Here is a 21491-nt window from a genome sequence, read left to right as displayed (position 1 = left end):
TTCTTTTTTTTTTAATATTTTTTATTTGAGTGTTGACAACTATTTTTTACTGGCTATATAATTAATCAGGCACAACGTGCTGATATGTTCCCTTATTTTATTTTAAATTGTAACTCATACATGTAACTAATATATTGACTTTTACTTTATAGATTTTTTAAATAATTTACCGTCATTAAAATTTATATATTGTATGAGTTTTAATGCATAACGTATTTATAAAATTAAATTGAAACTTGTTAACTTTAATAAGTTTTTGTTTATTTGCATTTGAGGTACATTTTAGAAAATATGAATAAACATGTATGGATAAGTGAAAAAAAAAATCTTTTAAAACAAGTTAAAAATAAGAAGCTTCAACTTACACCCTTTAATGGCTTGTACATTGATGCAATAAGGACTTGTACATTACAATACATACATCGATATTCAACAAACTTTATAGCGAAACGTCGCAACGGTAGATTCGGGTTTCTTTTAATACATAATACAATAAAAGATTTAAAAGAAAAGAAAAAAAATAATTAAATTTGTCAAATACATGGGTAAACTTAAGGGGGTAGTAGGGTAAATATTAATTAAAATTACAAAAGTTTAGTATAATTGAGGGGTAAAATATATAATTATAATTTAAAGAATCCAATAAATCGTAGGGAAGATTGAATCAAATACTATAAAACCCTTTAACCACTTTAAGACATGCAACAAGAATGGTAAAATGAGCAACAATTTTTGTACCTCTTAAATTTTAAGAGGTACTTCACTCACTCTTTATATATAGTAAAGATTATAGTTTAACTATTAGTTATATGAGAATCTAATTAATTACATTCATAAGACACTGGAGTCCACGACACTCCCAAATTAATGAATTAGATTAAAGATCATTAAGACACTTGCTGCAACTAAAAGAGGGTTACGACGCAGCTTGTTGCCCGTTTGTCTGCCACATTATTAATCATTTTGAGTTTAATGAAACTTTTGTTACAGAAAAAAAATAGAAATAAATAAAAAATAAATTTAGTTATGAATTTTCAATTAGCAAGTGTAATAAACGGACTTTTAGTTGCTAACTCGATTTACTCATTCATTTCGAGTTTAAGATAAATACTCCATATAAGCCGTTGACTCTTGAAACGTTTAAAATCTTAATATGAACAATCAGAAATAATATTTAATAGAAACCGACCCAAAAGCAATTAAAAGTGCATGAAATATTTAAATAAAATTATGTATCATTTATATCATATCAATATCGATCTAACATTTTAGACATACCGTCTAAAGTCAATCACAGACAGGATATTAATCAAAGAGTTGGACGGGACGTCAACCTTTTGATAGAGTATCTAATAATCGGATGGCCCGCCTAATATTAGACGGTCATATAACTGCAATGGTCCGTCGATAAATCTCGTTAAATGAGTGAAACCAAGGGTTTGATGGACCATCAACCTAGTAGTCATGTTTTTGAGAGTTTTAATAATCTTTACCTTCTCTTTTTGGGTAAAACAATATAATATTGGCCCTACATTTGCAGAAAATCAGGTAATCATAGTCGATCTTATGATTTAGACAAAAGTTATTAGATTTATAATCAAAAAATTATGAAGATAACTACTTTCGTTATAATCAGTTTTTTTGCCGCAAATGGTTTTCCATGTTCAGATCTACAATATCTTGTAGATCACTTTCTCATAACTATCAACACCGACTTTGATGAGGTAAGTCCTAATTGTTCACTCTTTGACGCCAATGACTACTAATTCCAACTAAATAACAAAACATGTTGCATTGTGGCAGTGCAGCGACACGAATTCAGTCGATATTCGTAAGGTTCATAATAGTAATTACACCAAACCCAAAAAATTAAGCGCACAAAATAATATTTGCACATGTATAAAATATTTAAAATGACGTGTGGCCGGTTGGTAAAACATGCATGGTGCGGTTGTGAAAAATGTTGGCGTAGCACAACCAAAATATAAATTGCTTAACCACCAAATATAACATATTAGCATATTAAAAAAAAAAGAGAAACAAAACTTGCGTGTTGCGACAGAAAGTGACGCGAATTCTAGCCACCGTAGGATTTATTCTTGTATCGTGCTCGGATCCAAGTTTGTTAGAAATTAAAAATGGATCCTGATGGATGTTACCAACGTTAGGATCCTGGTGCGATAATTCTAGGATCATTATTGCAATCCTGACCGGTGATTCATGATTCTAAATATCAGGCAAATAATTCATAGGATTGAAATCCTTGACGCTTTTTCCTCGGGATCATGATGTACTGAAGTCTACACTGCTTCTGCCCGTGGATCTTGAGGCTTTAAATTTAAGAATCCTAGGCTGCGGGGTAGCTATTGGCTCAGCTGCCTTAGTAATTTCCAACTTTAGCTTCTATTTTTCTTCCAAGAACCTTTTGTTGGTTTGTTGTTTTGCCATTTTCTTCCAGAATTGAGAGAACAAAGAAAGGATATCTGTAACACCCGGCCAAGGCGGAATCGCAGGGCGTTCAGTTGTCGGATCCATAAACACATGATTCACACACAAAACACTTAATGTATTCATAATCCAAGTCATATTTTCATAATACAATAATCAAATTATTTCATAGTCTAGCATGCGGAGATAGTATCTAATAAACAAAAAGCTCATAGCAATTCCACATAATCTCCGTGCATTCCAAAATATCAAGTAAGCACATGGTCCTTAGGCATTACCTGAAAAATATGCTTGAAAACGTCAACTAAAACTAGTTGGTGAGTCCGTGGGTTTTGACACGGTAAACAATATTTCTTTCTTTCATAAAAATAGCTCATCATGATGTTATGTTATATGCATTAGTACATCTCATTCTAGCATAAGCCCGTAACCTAGCCGATTCGTCTCTGCCCCCGCCAACGCCTTTCCAGGCCCGTTAGCTCTAACGTTTTATCGCAGAACGTTAGCATATACACACAATGACAAATAGCATTCACATACACATAGTTGGCGCTATCAACCGTGAATGGGGTGGACATCCCCGATAGAACTATCCCACTTGACACCGGCTCATATCAACAAAGAGTTAAAGGTCATGTAACAACAAATAAGGGGACTTAAGCGATAAATCAAACTTATGCAATCATTCAATCATCTTAAGCATAAACATCAACATCGAGCATTTCAATATTCAAGTATTCAAATCGATATATTTGAGCATATTTCTCCCCAAAACATATAAAACATAAAAAGGGGCCACAAGAACTCACCTTCTCGATTGGGGTTCTTGAACAAATCTTCAACAATCCTTAGGGTGCTTCCAACACAATCCCTACATTATAATGGTTCCCCATTAAGATTTTCTATTCTTTTGTAACACTACTCTAGTGTCATATATACTTCTTACAATCTAGACCATACTAGTTGTATGTAACATACTTCATTTTATGTGACAACACATTCCGCTCATTTTAACCATTTGTAACTTCATGTGGTGTTAGGTTTTCCCTTAGAAGTTGCCTTAACTTTATTATTATGGTTTAAAGTTCATTTCAAGTCACACACTTTATTCATTAAAACACTTTAAGCTAGTAAGAGTTAGGATTCAGATTTGGGCAGCCCCTAACTCTCACTTAACTATCTTGTTTTCCTTCTTCCAAGGTCCAAGTTCTATTACACTCCTTAAATCTCTCTTTTTTTTTTTTTTTTGAAAAGGATTTTAGATATGCTTGTTAGCATTTCCTTTGAACAAAACATGATATTTTCTTGCATAAATATTCTAGCAACTTTAGGGCTTTAAGGTATATTAAAATTCAGCATGCATTAAAGTTCCTAACAATTCAATATTAGGTTTAATTACTCATTGGTTTAGTTCATCTATACAAGACTTAGGCTTTTCCAAATTATAACCTAAAGACGATCATGTCCGGGTCTTATTAGCATCATTAAGCATATATGGGTAAGATTAAACTTATGGCAATACACAAAACTTCCATCTTTCTCTCTCTAGAATTAGGTTACACAAAGCTTCCATCTTTCTATCTCTAGAATTAGGGTTTTGGTTAATATTTTCTAGGGTTACATGGCCATCAATCAACTAATTTATCACGCTCAAACCATAAGATCATTAGTGCATAACATTTAAGTTGTTCCTTATCATTCTTAACCCATAACCGAACCCCAAACCCTCCCTGGTCCGGTTGTGTTATGCTGGCCATACAACTTGTTTTAGCCTAGTTCCTTACTCTACAAGATAGATGATACTTACCACTACTTAAGGAACTTGTAGAGGATGAATGACACAACTTATCCACACTTCCTAGCCTCTTCTAACTCCCCTTTCCTTGTCTAATTCGCTGCTGCTGGTGCAGTCTCCATATATTCGGTTTTAAGTGTACAAGGGTGCTAGAGTTGTGTGATTTTGGAATGGTTAAGGCCTGGTATTTATAGACGGTATTGATCCATGTAGTCACACCCTATTGGTGGATCTTAGTTATGATCCAATGGCCCAGAACTCATCTGCACATTTGTGTTTTTCTGCCTCACAAAACCTTGGCTGGTCTTGTGCACAAGTTTGCTTTCTTGAGTCCTTAATTGTGGATGTGACTTATCATGGACTTAAGGGGTAATATGCAGGTCTTGGGATGTTTAAATGGAGTGTGTAAGACCTCTCTTAGGCTTAGATTTGCTGCACATATACCTGGTAGCATCTTTCTTGATCCTATGCCCTCTCTCTCTCTCTCCTGATGATGGCAGATTGGAGGTTGTTCAAGAGGGGAAATGTTGCAGCCCTTAGGTGGTGTTCTAGAATGGAAATCAACCCTATTCTAAGCTATATCTCCTGCATCCTTTTCTTGTTTACATCCCTTGCATCTTAACCGAGCTTTGGTGATTTCCTTTAATCTCAAGAGAGTGGTGGGTAAAAGACATCCAGGTAAGGGAAAGGTTTGACTTGTTTTAGTATCTAGAAACCATAAACATTCCATGTTTGAGTCAAGTCTTGGTCATACTTTTCCCAAAATCGAGTTCTTGTATGGGAAAGGTTCTCTTGAAAGGCTCGACTTTAAAGTAGACTTTGACTTAACTAAAAGTGTGGTTTCTTACATCAAGTCCCTTAAGAACCAATTTCTAGTGTGGTTCCAGGTAAGTTTATGTAGGATTTAATTGTGAAGGATTATTGTTTCTACTTCCATTCCTTAAGCATTCTAACAACATAAAAATAATGAATCCTAAGCATTTAATCGATTGACTCTGGGGCATAAAGTATAAACTTTAGCAAATTTACATTAAGTTATAACTCTCAGTTCGACCTATGTAGCTATGAGTTACTAGGGGGTTATCACGACACAAGCCTTAGCCATTTCATTTAGCGTACGTAGGGTTAACCAGAACTCACTAATACAAGAGGTTGTTGGACCAATCTCGCTAGATTTAATATATTGTTCCCAATTATAATGAATCTTTTATCGTTAGTATAATTCTCATATTATGAGGTAATAAGGTCATGCCCTCTGTAGCTTGATTCATCATTCTCGTTATGGCCAATACTTTATCATATCAACATTACTCTTTTCTAGGGCATTTATTCAAACCATCACACACTCAGGTGCTTTCCGACGCACATATTATCTTCTTATTCTTTCAAGGTCACGATTTATCCTTTAACCACGTGATCGTTCATCAAATGTGCATTAACCCAATATTAATTACCAAAATAAACATGCACATTAACGCACAATTAACTCTTAATTCCATGACATTTCATTTCATAATATCAAATAGTACCAAACAGTCATACAAGAGTTAATCGTCAACAAAGCTAACAGATTTAATTAAAAATCTAGGGTGAGGGTTATCACAATATCATTATTCGAAATCATGATATGATCATCAACTTGAGTATATGGTGGGTAAGGCAATCTAATAGATGTATTCTTTGTTGAATTATTTGGTCTTCTCGGGGGGTTGCGACATTGATGGAAGGGAATGGTTCAAACCCAAGCTTGAAGACTAAGTTGACGGGCGAGTTGATTTTCTTCAAGTGATGTTGGTTTCTATAGAGATGTCGTTGGTAGTGATGTGATTGATCACAAAAAACGAACAATTGAACGTGTAAAGCACCACTTGCCCCACAGTGGGCGCCAAGCTATTTTGGTTAAAAATTACACAAGGATAATCCAGTAACCAAACTTTGATTGTGAGGTATGATGCTTGAGTATGTAAACTAACTAATATGTAAATAATGCAAGTGATACAGCAATGTATTGAGGAAAAACCCTTGATCCTTAAATGATCTCAAGCAAAAAAACCTCAGGAGGGGAAAAACTATCCCACTGCCTCAAATTTTTTAAGTAGAAATTGGTGATTACAAGGTTGGAAGTGCTTATGATCACTGCTATGTGTACAAGAGTGTGTTCACAGTGTGTGTGTGTGCGCGCACGCGCGCGTGCACGCGCGCGCGCGCGCGTGTGTCATGTCTTATGCGATCAAAACCACTTCTATATATAGTAAAACTAGCAATAATTGGTAAAAATATGTTTTAGCGAGGATCAGGGAACTGTTGCATATTTGCATATTTTCACCATTAATTGGTTGTTATAACAGCTTCAACGTCCTAATATTAAATGCTTTGACCGATTATTTAGCTAAGAATTAGTTGATGACTGTTGCCTGCAAGACCAAGTCAAAGGTGAAAGGATTATGTCAATTAATAAAGTTACTTACCAAGGATACTGTCTTCTATCCAAGATCCTGATACACTGTGCAGATCCTTATGATGATTCCGCTTGTTAGGATCCTTAGATTCTTACCCATAACACTGTGTATCTTTAGTAATCATTTACAATCACAACACAGTGCCTTTTCTTTCCAAGACTCTGTATTCTCACTGTCCCAAAAGGGTCCATGTGTAAGAGATGAAATAGTACAAGTAGTAAATTTGGACTCTTTAATTGACTTATATGAGACATTATGTTTTTTTCCTTTAAAGCAAGCTACACATGTTTCATCACAAGAATAATCTTTGGCAAGTAAACCTCTAACTTGTTGATTATTTGTTAGATTGTCAATTTTTGGCAAATTAACATGGCCTAATCTCTTGTGCCATAAATCTGTTTATTTTGTTCATGCTCTACTATGAAAACATGTTACAATAGGGATTTTGTTATCCATATGCATGTCTGCAGCCTAGACATTGCCACTCCTGTTTGCAGTTAACAAGGTGTTCTCTGTAATCAGTTTTTCAATATGCTATACACAATCTGAGTTAAAAATTTTGCATGTTTTCTTGGTAAAGAAAGCACCATATCCCTTATCACATATTTGTGATACAATTAATAAATTGAATTTCAATTTTTCAATCAATTTAGCATTCTCAAATATGAACTTACCTGCTTTCACTTTTCCTAATTCTGACACATTTCCTTTCTCATCATTACCAAAGGAAATAGCTCCTCCTCAACGTTTCTTGAATTTTGAGAAAAGAGATCTGTTCCTAGTCATGTGCCTAGAGCCTCCATTATCATCATACCATAAGCTTTCAAAGAATGTGAAAGCTCTCTACAGAATAAAGGAATTTAGTTAAAATGATTAGCCCGAGCCTCTTTGGTCTTGGGTTACTCTTTTAAGGAAGATAAATATGTATTTTGTTAAAGACTCTTTACTAGATTCATAAACTGTTTTTGATTTTCCCTCAGTCATATGTTTTTCAAAGTGGAGTTCGGCACAACTTTTAGAAACTTCCCACAGTATTTGCATCGATCCATCTCCATTGCGTCCGACATAACACAAAAGTCATAATGGATCCAAACTATAACATTTGTCAAACTTCAAACCCGAAAACCTGGCCCGTTAATTTGTTTTCTTCTTGTTATCATTTTATTTATTAATTTAATTATTAAGCAAAAATTCTTCTTTAAACTAAAATAACAAGTATTTTATTATTTTGTTACGAAAATCAATCGTTTGTTAAAGAACTATCTTTTTTGTGTAAAACAACCCCCTTATCTATTTTTTTTAACTAAACCAACTAATCAAACCTCAGGGACAAATCTACAACATTTTTAAATAATAACTTTTTCTTGCTCTTCTCTTTCCCTCCCCACCGACCATACCAATCCCCCCCCCCCCCCCCCCGCGGTTATTTTTTTGCCACGATTCAAGCCGTATTTTCCCCAAAACCCCATAAATGCACGATCTTATTTCCATTAAATTGGTACACGCCGTCCTCTCTTCATTCCAAAGATCGTTTGAATCAAGTTTAGGCTCGTGTTCATACCTAAAAGCCCTAGTTCTTTGTTTTCTTTCAATCCAAACCCATATTAGGTAATTGTTGGAAGTATTTTGCTCGGATTTAATCGTTTAACAAAAACCCTCTGTCAATTTCGATTGAGAGAGGGTAGTCCGGTTTCAATTTGGGATTTTTTCTTTGTCAGGATTTATATGAGAATTGGGGTTGATTTGAAATAGTGTACAAATATTTTTTGTTCCATTCTCTAAATGTGTTAGACACTAGCCCAGTTGGCTGGTGCGATTTGCGCTGAGACCCTGGCGTGGAGAGAGCCAGGCTCGAGTCTTTCCCAACTGGTTGTTGATATCTTTTTTTGTTTTCTTTTTATTTCTTTTGTTTTTAATTAATCAATTATTTAAACTATAATATATATTGAAACTAGTATTATTTTCTATCGTTAACGAACCAAACAACATTAAACTCTCAAAATAAATTCTTCATTTAAACTTTTCCGAATACACACACACATTATTATAAATCTATATTACATAACTAAATAAAATAAAAGTATTTTTTACACATCTAAACGAACCGATCACCTCTAACTTTCAAAATAAGTTTATATTTAATATATAAATATATATATAATAATATTAGATTGGCATTTATTGTTTAAAAATTGAATATTAACTTGCAATAATATATAAATTCTTTACGTTTTCGATTCAACTTTATAAAGTTAGCATAAAATATTGTTACGCTTTAAAAGATCCCAAAAACCTTTATAAACCCATGATATCATGTCAGGTTCGTTTATATAGTTAGATTATTTATTTTAGTTGTACCCTTAAAAATTAGGACTTATCGTTAGAGCTACACATTGAAGTAACTAGTTCGTTGTACCCATCTTCTCGTCACCGTCTACCTTATTCTTTAAGGTGAGTAATCATATCCCCCTTTTTTCTATTTTTGTTTTGGGGCATTATGCGTACTAGAAACTACTATTATTATATTATTTCATTCAAACGCAATTCCTTATTTGCATGGTTGTGATATTGCTCGATTAACTATTGATTGCTATATGAATTATGTGTTTACTACTTTTATGTTTGGTAGGTATCTCATCCTTATCCTCATAGTATGATCATACGCCGTTCGAGTGGACATGTCTGAATCTAGTGGCATGTTCAAAACGATACATTAACGCAAGAAATTTTTTTTATTTCTCATTATTATGATATTTATAGCAAACTGTGGCTATTCGCTCAACATTTGTTGTTGACGTACAAATTATTTTTACGCATAATATAGGTTGTTATATGAAGTGAATTGAAGTGAGATTTTAGTTTGAACTTTAGGATAGTAAATAAAAGATAGAATAATTGTTGCGTAATTTCTTTTAATATTTGAATAATTTTGTGCACTAATATTGATGAATAAATAAATTTAGATATTGACGTTTTTTATTGTTTTAGTGTCTTTGAGCTATGATACAAATATTGTCGCGTCCCGGTATGCTCCACCATAGGTTGGGGTTACATTGACCGGTGACACCAAACGTAATCATTAGTGGAAAGCGGGACCATGTGCATGGCTATGTACGTATGAGGTTATCTAATAGTAACCTTAATCTTGATTGCCTATGACCGGTTACTTTGAACCGAGGCTGTGTGTTTGTTTAAGTCATAGCTATCTGATAGGAGCCTTGTGTATTATATTATATTTATGATTTATATTTTCATTTGCAATTTACCATTTAATATGACTTCTTAAAGTTAAACCCTCCTCAAAACGGTTAAACTTCCTCAAAAATAGCATTGCTAATGACCTCATGTCATTAGTTCAATGATTTTTTTTACAACTACTTATAGTTATCATGGTTTACATAAATTTTCGTCCTTCATGACCTCAATGATTCATGTATTTAACTTAACTATTATGATAAATACTTTCGTTATTATGTTATCCTAAATAACAAGGGTTTTCTTTTGACTTTGACACTCCGTTAATATATTTCATCTTTCAACATTCTGTCTGGATATTCTTTTATTCTAGAAATTTGTTATTTAAATTAATTCAATTATTGTGTTGGTTGTTGTTAACCTTGACGTTACATTATTCATCTTGATATTTGACTTCAATATTTTTCTTTATTTTGGTTTCAATGGCTGTTAATTTGTTTCGTTATTATTCAAAGTTTTAACCTGATGTTCACAAGATTTTCTTATACATGTTGTGCATGATTTTAAGCCACACAACTAAACGAGCCATGCGAACCATGCGGCGAAATAAGTAATTATTAGTGCACGTATAATTAATAAAATTCTCGCATGGAAGTCATAGTGTGTACATTGGTGTGCGAACAACTCAGAACATAGGGACTATAGGACAACAGTACAAGTGATATATAATATGACAAAATCATGGTGGATACGCCGCTGGTACATCCTATATATAAATGGACTTTTCTTATTACCCATTTGTAGTGTTTTTCAGGTCACCCGAACACCTGTTTTGTTTCTTTTGTGATGGAATAAATTCGTATTATGGTTTTTTTTTCTTATTATAATTTTTCTTTTATCCTAATTTCAGGATGAAATTTTCAAAATGTTATGAATACTGTAATATTTGTCAAATTTCAAACCCCAAAACCTGGCCATTAAATTTTTTTTTCTTCTATTATCATTTTATTTATTTATTTAATTACTGAGCAGTCGTTCGTCTTTATATTAAAATGACAAGTATTTTATTATCTCGTTACAGAAATCAATCGTTTGCTAAAGAACGATCTTTCTTACGCAAAACAACCCCTTATCTTTTTCTTTAGTCTTAACTAAACCAACTAATCAAAACTCATGAACCAATCTGCAAAATTTTTAAATAATATTTTTTTTCTTCCTCTTCTCTTTCCCTCCCCCACCGATAATTTGTGCATAACGAACCACAGCCAAGACCCAACCCTATAAACACACGATCTTATTTCAATTAAATTGACATACACCATCCTCTCATCATTCCAAAAAAAACTCATATATCAATTTCTACCCAGAAGGCCGTTTGGAATGTAAACCATGATAACCATAAATAGTTGTATAAAAACTCAGTAGTTGTAAAAAAATCATATTTATGTAAACCATGATAACCAGAAGTAGTTTTAAAAGAAAGTATGTGAAATGATGACGCGAGGTCATTAGCAATGTTATTCTCGGGGAAGTTTAACCGTTTTGAGGAGGGTTTTAAGTTTGAGACTTCCGCATTAAGATAATTGTAAATCGAAAATGTAAATATAAATCATTAAAATAATACAAATATATAGGGTTCCTATTAGATAGCTATGCCTTAACTAAGCACACATTCTCGGTTCAAAGTCAAGTCAAAGGCAGCCTAGATTACGGTTCCTATTAGATAACCAATACATAGCAATTCACACGGTCCCTGTTTCCACTAACGATTACGTTTGGAGTCACCGGATGTGTATATATATATATATATACATATATATATACGGGGAGAGGATCAAGAGAAAACTCATCTTTAGAGAGAAAACTTAAAAACTCCTAAATAATTATTTTTAATTAAAAATAAGAAGTATATTCAAAATTTTGTTTTAGCCATTATTCTTATATTTTCTTATATTTCACTCGAAAAAAATAAAAATAAATTAAAAAAAATAAAAAAAAAAACCGTTGTAATGCACATACGTATACTATGCGATACCGTTGTATTACACATGTGTATTATTATGTATTTTTGAGTTTAATAGTGTTTTATTGCATATATTCAATATTTGTATATTGTATATGTGTAGTAGTGTTGTATTGTATGGAAAAAAATGATAATAAAATAAAAGTCGATGTGGTGCACATGTGCGTTAATGTTGTATTACACATACGTACTAATGTGCATTCGATGTGTGTATTAGTCTTATATTGCATATATACAATAGTGTATATAAAATATTTGAAACAGTGTTGTATTCTATGCAATACAAACATTTTTGCATATATGCAATGCATACTATTACACATGCGCACTATACCGACGAGGTTACCGACAAGGTTTTTTTTTATTTTTTGAACCAATAACAACATATAAGAATAATGGAAAAAAAGAAACTTCAAAAAAAAAATTTTAAAAGTTAAAATTAGTTTTTTAAGAGTTTTTAAGTTTCTCTTTAAAAAGAGTTTTCACTAGATCCCACCCTTATATATATTAAATTGGCATTTTATTATTTAAAAATTGAAAATTAACTTGTAATAATATATAAATTGCTTACGTTTTCAATTTAACTTTATAAAGTTAACATAAAATATAGTTAACGCTTTAAACGGTCCCCAATATAAACCAATGATATCAATTCTAGTTTGTTTATGTCGTTAGGTTATTTATTTTTTTTGTACCCTTAAAAATTAGGACTTATCATCGGAGCTTCTCAGTGAACTAACTAGTTCGTTTTACCCGTCTTCTCGTCACCGTCTACCTTATTCTTTAAGGTGAGTAATCATATCCCCTTTTTACTATTTTTGTTTTGGGGGGGGGGGGGGCATTATGCATACTAGAAACTACTATTATTATATTATTTCATTCAAACATGATTCCCTTATTTGCGTGGTTGTGATACTGATCGATTAACTGTTCATTGCTATATGATTTATGTGTTTACTGCTTTTATGGTTGGTTGGTATCTCATTATGAGGACATACACCGTCCGAGTAGACATGTCTGAATCTAGTGGCATATTCAAAATGACACTTATTGATTGCGAATATATCCGAGTAAACATGTCGGAAATCTAGTGGCATGTCGAAAAGACACATCTATATGTTTATGTTAATTGATGCTATTCACTAACGTAATGAATTGTTTTATTTCTCGGTATTATTATGATATTTATACTAAATCATGGTTACTCGCTCAACATGTGTTATTGACAAATTATTTTTACGCAAAATGCAGGTTGTTATATGAAGTGAAGAATTTAGTTTGGACTTTAGGATAATAAATAAAATATAGAATATGTTGTATATTTTCTTTTAATATTTGAATCCTTTGTGTATAATTATTGATGAATAAATAAATTTGGATATTGACGCTTTATAATGTTTTAGTGTCTTTGAGATATGATACAAATATTGTCGCTTCCTGGCATGTTGCGTCGTAGGTTGAGGTTTGACAGAAACATCTGAGCATCTTGGGGGTTACGATTACCATAACAACTTCATCATTATTTGTCATTGCTTGCACTTTGAGCGGGATTGAGTTTTAAATAGCGTTTTAGAATTAGAGAGGTAGTGTAGTTAAACCTAAACCTTCAGTGCTTATTTATAGTACGTGTGTGGAGATATAATGGTTAAACTGGTCCTAAACGGTCTTCTACAATTATATAGCTGTTGCAACCGGTTCCAACGATTAAAAGTGAGTTTAAATAGAAAAAAATCCAAGAAAAGCAAGGTTGTATCCGGTTTTCAGGTAGGGACCGTACCCGATCCTATAACCAGTTCCAACAGGTATTCATATATATGTGTCATATTGGATCCAATTTATACGGGGTTCCTGACAAATACTTGGTTCCAAAAAAAAACCCAGTCAGACAATACCTGGATAGGAACCCTTTCTAGGTAAAAAAAAGAGACCCCAGATTGTGCACATATAGGTTGGAGGAATGACGAATCATTGTACTTGTTATGTTCATTGTTTGATTTTTTGTATTAGTTCTTGTTATGGTTTTGTAATAAAAATTAAGAAATATGTCTAGCCGGTTGGGTTTATTTATAAAGTTAAATGATGAAATACAATAATATCTTATCATACATTATGTGAAAGACAACTTATATCCATGAAACTGATACATGAAATCGCATCATATAATCTTAGAATCATCAATCTATGTCCAATTAATCATCAGTTCATCATAACAAACAAATTTGGTTCACCGATCAATCAATTTTTGACTTGTTCTTATTGAAAACTTTTTTAGCGTAATTACGGACTTTGAGCTTAATTATGGAAAAAAAAATCTGGATCTAAGCATAATTCCAATGTTTGTGTTACTCAAGCCGACATTCTCGCTTCCACTCCGTCCACTATCTTTCGCGCGGGTGCTTCACTCTAAGGCGGAACACTCCCCATACCGATGTATTTTTACATCCATAGCTTGATCACTTATCCCCGTTCATCTTCGGCGCAAGAGCGCTCGGTCAGTGAGCTATTGCGCACTCTTTTAAGAGTGGTTGCTTCTAGGCAAACCTCCTGGTTGTCTCTGCACTCTTACCTCCATTATCACTTATTTGTATTTGTAGGAATCCGTTCGCGTATAAAAATAAAGCACTTTTAATAAAATGATTACAATATAAGGAATCAAACATATCTAGGAAAGCAAGTAAATTACAATACGAATTACACCGGAAAAATCAAAATTACTATACAGTTGAAATAAAATAATGCAAGAAAGGTGTAGAAGAAGAATGGTGTCGTGGTCTTTGTGGCCGAGGATCGTGTTTTACACGGGGCCCTTAAAACAAATTCCGGGTCCCTCCCATTTTGTTGGTACAACGGCCTAAGCAATATTTACTGCCGGGGAGGGCTCTAGCACCCGAATAGTACCTTAAAGAAAATGATGAAGATAATCAAGAATGTTGGAATTCTTTAGGGAGAATGTTAGAGAAAACACAAGAGAGAATGTGTTAGTTTGTGTGTCTTTTAACTAAGGAATACCTTGGTATTTATAGTTGAAAAACAACTCATTCACCATAAACACATGAGTTTAAACTTCAATCAACATTAAACAAAACTTTAATTTTTTTTTACCAAATTAAAGGACATTTTAATGGCTTTGACTAATTGACTAACAAATTTGAATAAAATAATTCAAAGTTTTTTTTCACAAAAAAAGTTTCGAACATTATTTACCTTGAGCGCACGTAATACGTGTACGCAATCTACGATAAGCGATTATTATACGGTAATATTTTTCTATATAAATCCAAATTAATTCAAATGATAATATATAGAAGTATTGCGTCTATTGAGACGTTAGCGTATTTTGGATTCTTTGCAATAGGCAATGATATCATTTCTATATATCACTTGATCATGCTTCATGATTCAAAAAATTAAGTGATTTTAGACCATTACAATTTTAAATCGTGTCCTGGAGGTAATCATGACTAGAAGCATCTTCCAGTGAAAGTATATTGAATTAGGAGTTTTCCAAGGCCAAACTTTTTGAAGTTGATCTTTTAAGTATCTATAAATCAAAGGCATGCAAGTTTATAGATGTATATGATCTCATTTAACAATAAATCTAAATCATTTCATTTATATGTAAGGTTATTTTCATACAATTGTAACACATGAAAAATTGCCTAACTATATTAACAAAAAAGGTAACATTATTTAAAAAGATGTTCCGCAAATTATTTCATTTCTTTAGTAAGCAATTCAATACGTAAAAGTACACCAAACTTAGTAACAACATAAAATGTAATTAATTACTCGCGATAGGTGTCTACGTCTACCCAAACCAGATCTTTCTCTCATTCACATCGAAATATAGAACGGATTTTCTAGGGACACCGCCCAATTGCTAAAACACCGGCCTATACGTCGCGTATAGGCCGGTGTTTCTAGAAAATCCAACCAATTTTGTCTTATTATGTTTTTTTTTTGTTTTTTTTTCTTTGTTATTTTGTTGTTATTATTATTATTATTATATATTAATTAATTATTTATTTATTTATTATTTAATATCCTTTCGGTGAAAAACAGTTAACACATATATATACCCAAAATCATTGTTAAATCTGTACAAATAAAAGAAAATACGACAACTAAAACATAAAATCTACGTGAAGTCTCCCATGTCCATGCCCATGTCGTCGTCGTGGCCCACGAGCCCCCCGAACGCGTCGCCAACGTCGGCGTCATCCTCTCCCCTGCGCCTCGGCCCCAAACCGTCTGGGGCATCCACGTCGTCGCCCCGTCCGCGTCTCATGCCAGACGTGCTCGCCTCGTGGTCAAAACTGGGGGATGGTGGCGGTGGCACGGTGTACTGCTGTCCAGACAGCTCCGCTACCCGACTGGCAACAAGCCAGTTGATCTGGCACGACATCTGGCTCATCCGCCAGTCAAGTCAATCTGGCGCAACATCCGCCTCATCTCTAACTCTAGGGCCTCAAACCTAGCGTCGGTGGCGGGACCCAGACGCACCGCGCGATATGTGCATGGAATGTGTTGCGTCGGCCCCTAACAACAAAACCACATAAATACGTTTAATACGAAGTCGAATTAAAAGAAACGATAAAACGATAATATATTAAAACGTACCTGAGATGCGCCCGGATCCTCACATCCGGCACCACCGTCGTCCGAATCCCCGCCGGCCCCCTCCCCCGCGTCGACAGGCTCATGGACAAGCTCCACCTCCGGTGCCGCGATCGGGGGAGGCTCGACTAAAGGTACCGGGACGTAAGGCGCACGTGCCCCCGCCCTGGCCACCAGTCGGTCCCGCGGGCCGTGGGGCCCGGGGAACGAATGCACAATGTGCATGTCGCCGCAACGCTGGCGGTCTAGCGGGCAGGGAGGGGTGGGAGTGATACGCAGGCCGTCCACCAGGTCTCCATGGCCCAGAGATATCGCAAGCTGGGTGACATACCCGCCACCCGTCAAGGACCCTCGTCCCTGCCTGAACTGGTAGACGACAAAATAGTCTAGAAACCCCCTAGCGAGGTTGCAGTGCCTGTGAGTCAGCAGACACCCCAAAAAAATAGGTCGCGTAGGCTGCAGTGATCCGCGCCCTGATTGCGACCCGCAATGGACATCGTAATCAGCCTGTGAAGGTAACTGTGTAATATAAGATAATATATTTTATTTACAATAATAATAATAATAATAATATTATATTATATTATATTATATTATATTATATTATATTATATTATATTATATTATATTATATTATATTATATTATATTATATTATATTATACTAAACAATAGAATACATTTTAATAACGTACCTGTGCAGCGGGTCCTTAATAGATGAGACCTTGGAATTGGTGTCCAAGGTCCTATCCCCGAAGTCGTGATCGCTGATGGCCCGCCACCATACCCGCAGCTCGTCCTCTGGCATCTAATGGATGCTCTCAGTTTATATCGGGTTGCGTACCTCCTGCGCGATGTATAAGCCCAGAGCAACCGCGAAATCCTCCATCGACAGATGGACGTCATGCCCGAACATGCGGAAGTAAACCTCTGACTGTGTCGTATCGGCGCCTGGCACCCTCACTTCAATCTCTGGCGTACCAGGCGCGCGGGGCCTGCAATAATATAATATAATATAATATAATATAATATAATATAATATAATATAATATAATATAATATAATATAATATAATATAATATAATATAACAATGTGGAGTAAACTTAAGTAACGCGTATCGTGGAGTAAACCTCCAGTGTCAGCTCCCGGTGAGCTGATAGTGACATACTAAAGCATCGGCTCCAGGGCGTATCCTGTCCAATGTACTCAGCCGCCCGCTTGTGCGCGTCACAGGAGTCCAAAAACGGCCAGGATAAAATTATGCTGGGAAACGGGTGCATCTGGCGTAGGCGAATGTATCGTGTGTGGGCGGACGTACCCTCATCAAACTGCAGATGAAGGTAGGTGAGCAACACGTCGTTGCCCTTGGGGGTTCTGCGGCCCCGGCCACGCCCCTGGCCCTGGGCCCCGCGACCCCGCCCCTGGCTCTGCCCGAGCTGCTCGAGCTCGTGCTCAATCTCGTCGTCCACAAACTATAATAATAACAAATAATAATAATAATTAAAACAATAACAATTACAATAATAACAATAAATACTAATAATAAATATTAATAATAATATTTATAATAATATTTATAACAAATAATAATTATTATTATTATTATAATAAAAATATTAATAATAACAATAAATACTAATAATAAATATTAATAATAATATTTATAACAAATAATAATTATTATAATAATAATTATTATTATAATAAAAATATTAATAATAACAATAAATACTAATAATAAATATTAATAATAATATTTATAACAAATAATAATAATTATAATAATAATTATTATTATAATAAAAATATTAATAATAACAATAAATATTATTAATAATACTTATAACAAATAATAATAATAATTATAATAAAAATATTAATAATAACAATAAATACTAATAATAAATATTATTAATAATATTTATAACCAATAATAATAATTATAATAAAAATATTAATAATAACAATAAATACTAACAATAAATATTATTAATAATATTTATAACAAATAATAATAATAACTATAATAATAATTATTATAATAAAAAATATTAATAATAATAATTATTAATAATAATATTTATAATAATATGAATATTAATATTTATAATAATATTATTATTATTATTAATAAATATAAACAGAAAAAAAAAATTATATTAGAGGTCGCGTATAGGGCTATACGCCGCGTCTGATAGTCCCTGTAAACCGACGGCCGGACTCCGGCCGACAGTTTTATCCATCCAAACAACATAATCATCATCATCACATCATCAACAACACATCTTCATCATCATGTTAACCTAATCATCATCACTAATATAATATTAAAAAATTACCTCCATATCGTGTCGGTGTCGGGTGAAATCTCGTCGTCTCGTTTGGTATTCCGGTCGGTGTCCGTCCGATATAGGCTCGTGTGTGGATTCTCAGTTGTTCGCGTGTGAGTTTTGAAATTTGAAAGTGTGGCAGCTGAGCAGGCGTCTACTGATATAAGGGGTCCTTGACGCCACGTATAGGCCTATACGTGGCGTCTTAGGCCTAAGTGTGGTAGCTGAGCAGGCATCTGCTGATATAAGACGCCACGTATAGGCCTATACGTGGCGTCTTAGGCCTATTTTTTTTATTTAATTATCATTATTTATTATTATTTATTAGTTATCAGTTATTAATATTAATATTAATTTGTTATTTAGTTATGATTATTTATTATTTATTATTATTGTTATTATTATTTTTATTATTTTTTATATTATTTAGTTATTAATATTAATATTAGTTTGTTATTTAATTATTGTTATTTATTATTATTAAAGTTATTGTTTTTTATTATTTATTATTTAATATTTATTATTATTATTATTTTGGACTTTTTGTCCATTGATACAATGTCTTCTATAAGCTGTCTAGATCTACGTTAGAGGATTCCCTTCGCCAACCCTGGCGTATGTCTTCGTACTCCTTCAAACGCTGTCTGAACCGTGTTTTTCATTCAAGCACCGCCGGTAGGGCGCTTCTTTCCCAATTAGGGTTTAGCGTAGGCATTGGAAAATCCCCTACCAGGTTGATATATATCCAGTGATCACCTCCCCTGTTAGCGATGCCTATAACCTGTGGATCCGGAACTAAGTCAAGACCGATTCTCTATGGGAAGTAAGATTCGGTCTGATTGCCAACTAGGTTGACTAACACATACACGTATGTCTGAGCAGCCACGTGCCCGTGACCGGGTATCCTGAACCAACGACTTGGCGGCGCCGGTTTGACCGTGTTGTAGTACGGAATGCTGGAATGAACCCAGCCGTACAATCTGTCATCCTCTTTGTTGAACATCGCCCTCCACCACCCTTCGTTCGTTTCCAGCTCGTTCTGCATCACTCGCCTAATATCCGGCCAAACTTTCTCATGTATCCCCAAACCCACTGCAATTGATCGAAAACCGCAGTTACCGTCTGGGCGTACGTTTTTGATGGTTGCGACGAACAGCTGGGCCCAGCTAGGAATGACGCTCCTAAACGTTTCTATCGCCGGTACTTGCGCTGGCAAAACCATCAAAGGAAACCCGAGGTGAGCTCCCGTAGGTCGTCCACGAGGAGTTTTAAACCGCGACGCTGACTAGGACAACGAACGAGTCAGCGAGGATGGGGTGGGGTTTTCTTGGCTGGGCCCCTGTGACGAGGATGGGTTGTAGGAGCTGTGTCTAGGGAGATCTGGAGCGGGGGTGTATGCGCTGTGCCTCGGGGGATCTGGTTTTTTGGGACGCCCCCAAGGATCCTCTCTTTTTTCTGGCTCCTTCTTTTTAGATCTCCCTAGAATAGCAGACAAGAGCCTAGCGAAAAAACTTTTCTTTTGATTAGGGTCATCTATGGACGATAGCGTATCTGTGATGACCTGTAGACCTGCTGCGTAGTCTGGCTCTTCGTTCGGCGGACAGGCTGGATCAAAATTAAGCCTCCTCCAGAACGGGTCAACATCCTCTATTGGGATACACGTGTCGTTAACTATGTATCCCTCAATCCGACAAGCACATGGCAGCCCCGAAGACGAATACAAATGGTGGTCGCATGAAGCGCCGCTGTCACGCATCTTGTGTATCAACCCATATTCGTTCACAAGTAGACCTAGAGCGTGAATCGACACCCTGTTTAATAGCTTCTTCAACCAGACGTGCTGTCGATGTCCTTCCATGACCTTCGAACGAGAGGCTTCAAAAGATTTACCGATTTCTTTCATCTGCGAGTTGACCATTTTAAGGATTTGCCTGGCAATTGTGTCGGGTGAGTTGTTGCTTCCATTGAGGTACCTTTTCAGATTTGCGTGCTGGCTCTCAACTCGTTTCGTCTTAGTTTCGCCGTAGTTTCGGCGTTCGTCGATCCAGCAGGCTACAAACTTGTTTTTGTATGGATCCAGCCAGCTCTTGCGAATGTATTGCCAGACCTCTGAAAAATAAAAGGAAACGTTATTAACAAGTATGTTTAGGCTATTAAAAACAGTTAGGTGATACGAAGGACTCACCGGCTCTATTGTCCCGTATCAAATGACGCTCCATGTTGAGGCGACGGTGGTCGTACTCCTGAATCGTCGGCGACTGATACAGGACCTTCCACCAGCACGCAAAGTCCGTCCTCATTTCCATGCTACATAGGCCCTTAAATTTTCTCCTTATATTCTCGGATATGTGCCACCTGCATAAATTTTTGGTGGCATTAAGGAAGACCGCGTCGCATGCGTTCATGAGGGTCTGGTCCACATCAGTCAGGATCACGCGTGGCTCCATGCAGTTGTAGAGCATTTGTTTAAGTTTCTCCAGATCCCAGCCAAAGTTCCTCTGCCGTTCCCTGATCACAAACGCGGCGGCGATACAAAACGACTGTGATGTCGAGGTCACACCGATAAACTGAACCAACGGCCAGTCGTACATGTTAGTGTTGTACGTCGTGTCAACTATCAGCAC

At 35.1% G+C, this 21491-nt stretch overlaps 1 protein-coding gene across 1 annotated transcript; it reads right to left on the bottom strand.

The window, feature by feature from the left end:
* Positions 1-19681: 19681 nt before the first annotated feature.
* LOC143572563 (uncharacterized) lies at positions 19682-20089 on the bottom strand. Its single transcript, XM_077057693.1, has one exon. The coding sequence runs from the start codon at positions 20087-20089 to the stop codon at positions 19682-19684; it is 408 nt and encodes a 135-aa protein (XP_076913808.1).
* Positions 20090-21491: the final 1402 nt, after the last annotated feature.

The sequence above is a fragment of the Bidens hawaiensis genome, unplaced genomic scaffold, assembly GCF_021521415.1.
Source record: "Bidens hawaiensis isolate Kalapana, Puna unplaced genomic scaffold, B.hawaiensis_p1.1 tig00025969_1, whole genome shotgun sequence".
NCBI classification, from domain to species: Eukaryota; Viridiplantae; Streptophyta; class Magnoliopsida; order Asterales; family Asteraceae; genus Bidens; species Bidens hawaiensis.
Note: the sequence above shows the minus strand (reverse complement) of the source record. Positions and strands in the feature narration are given on the sequence as shown.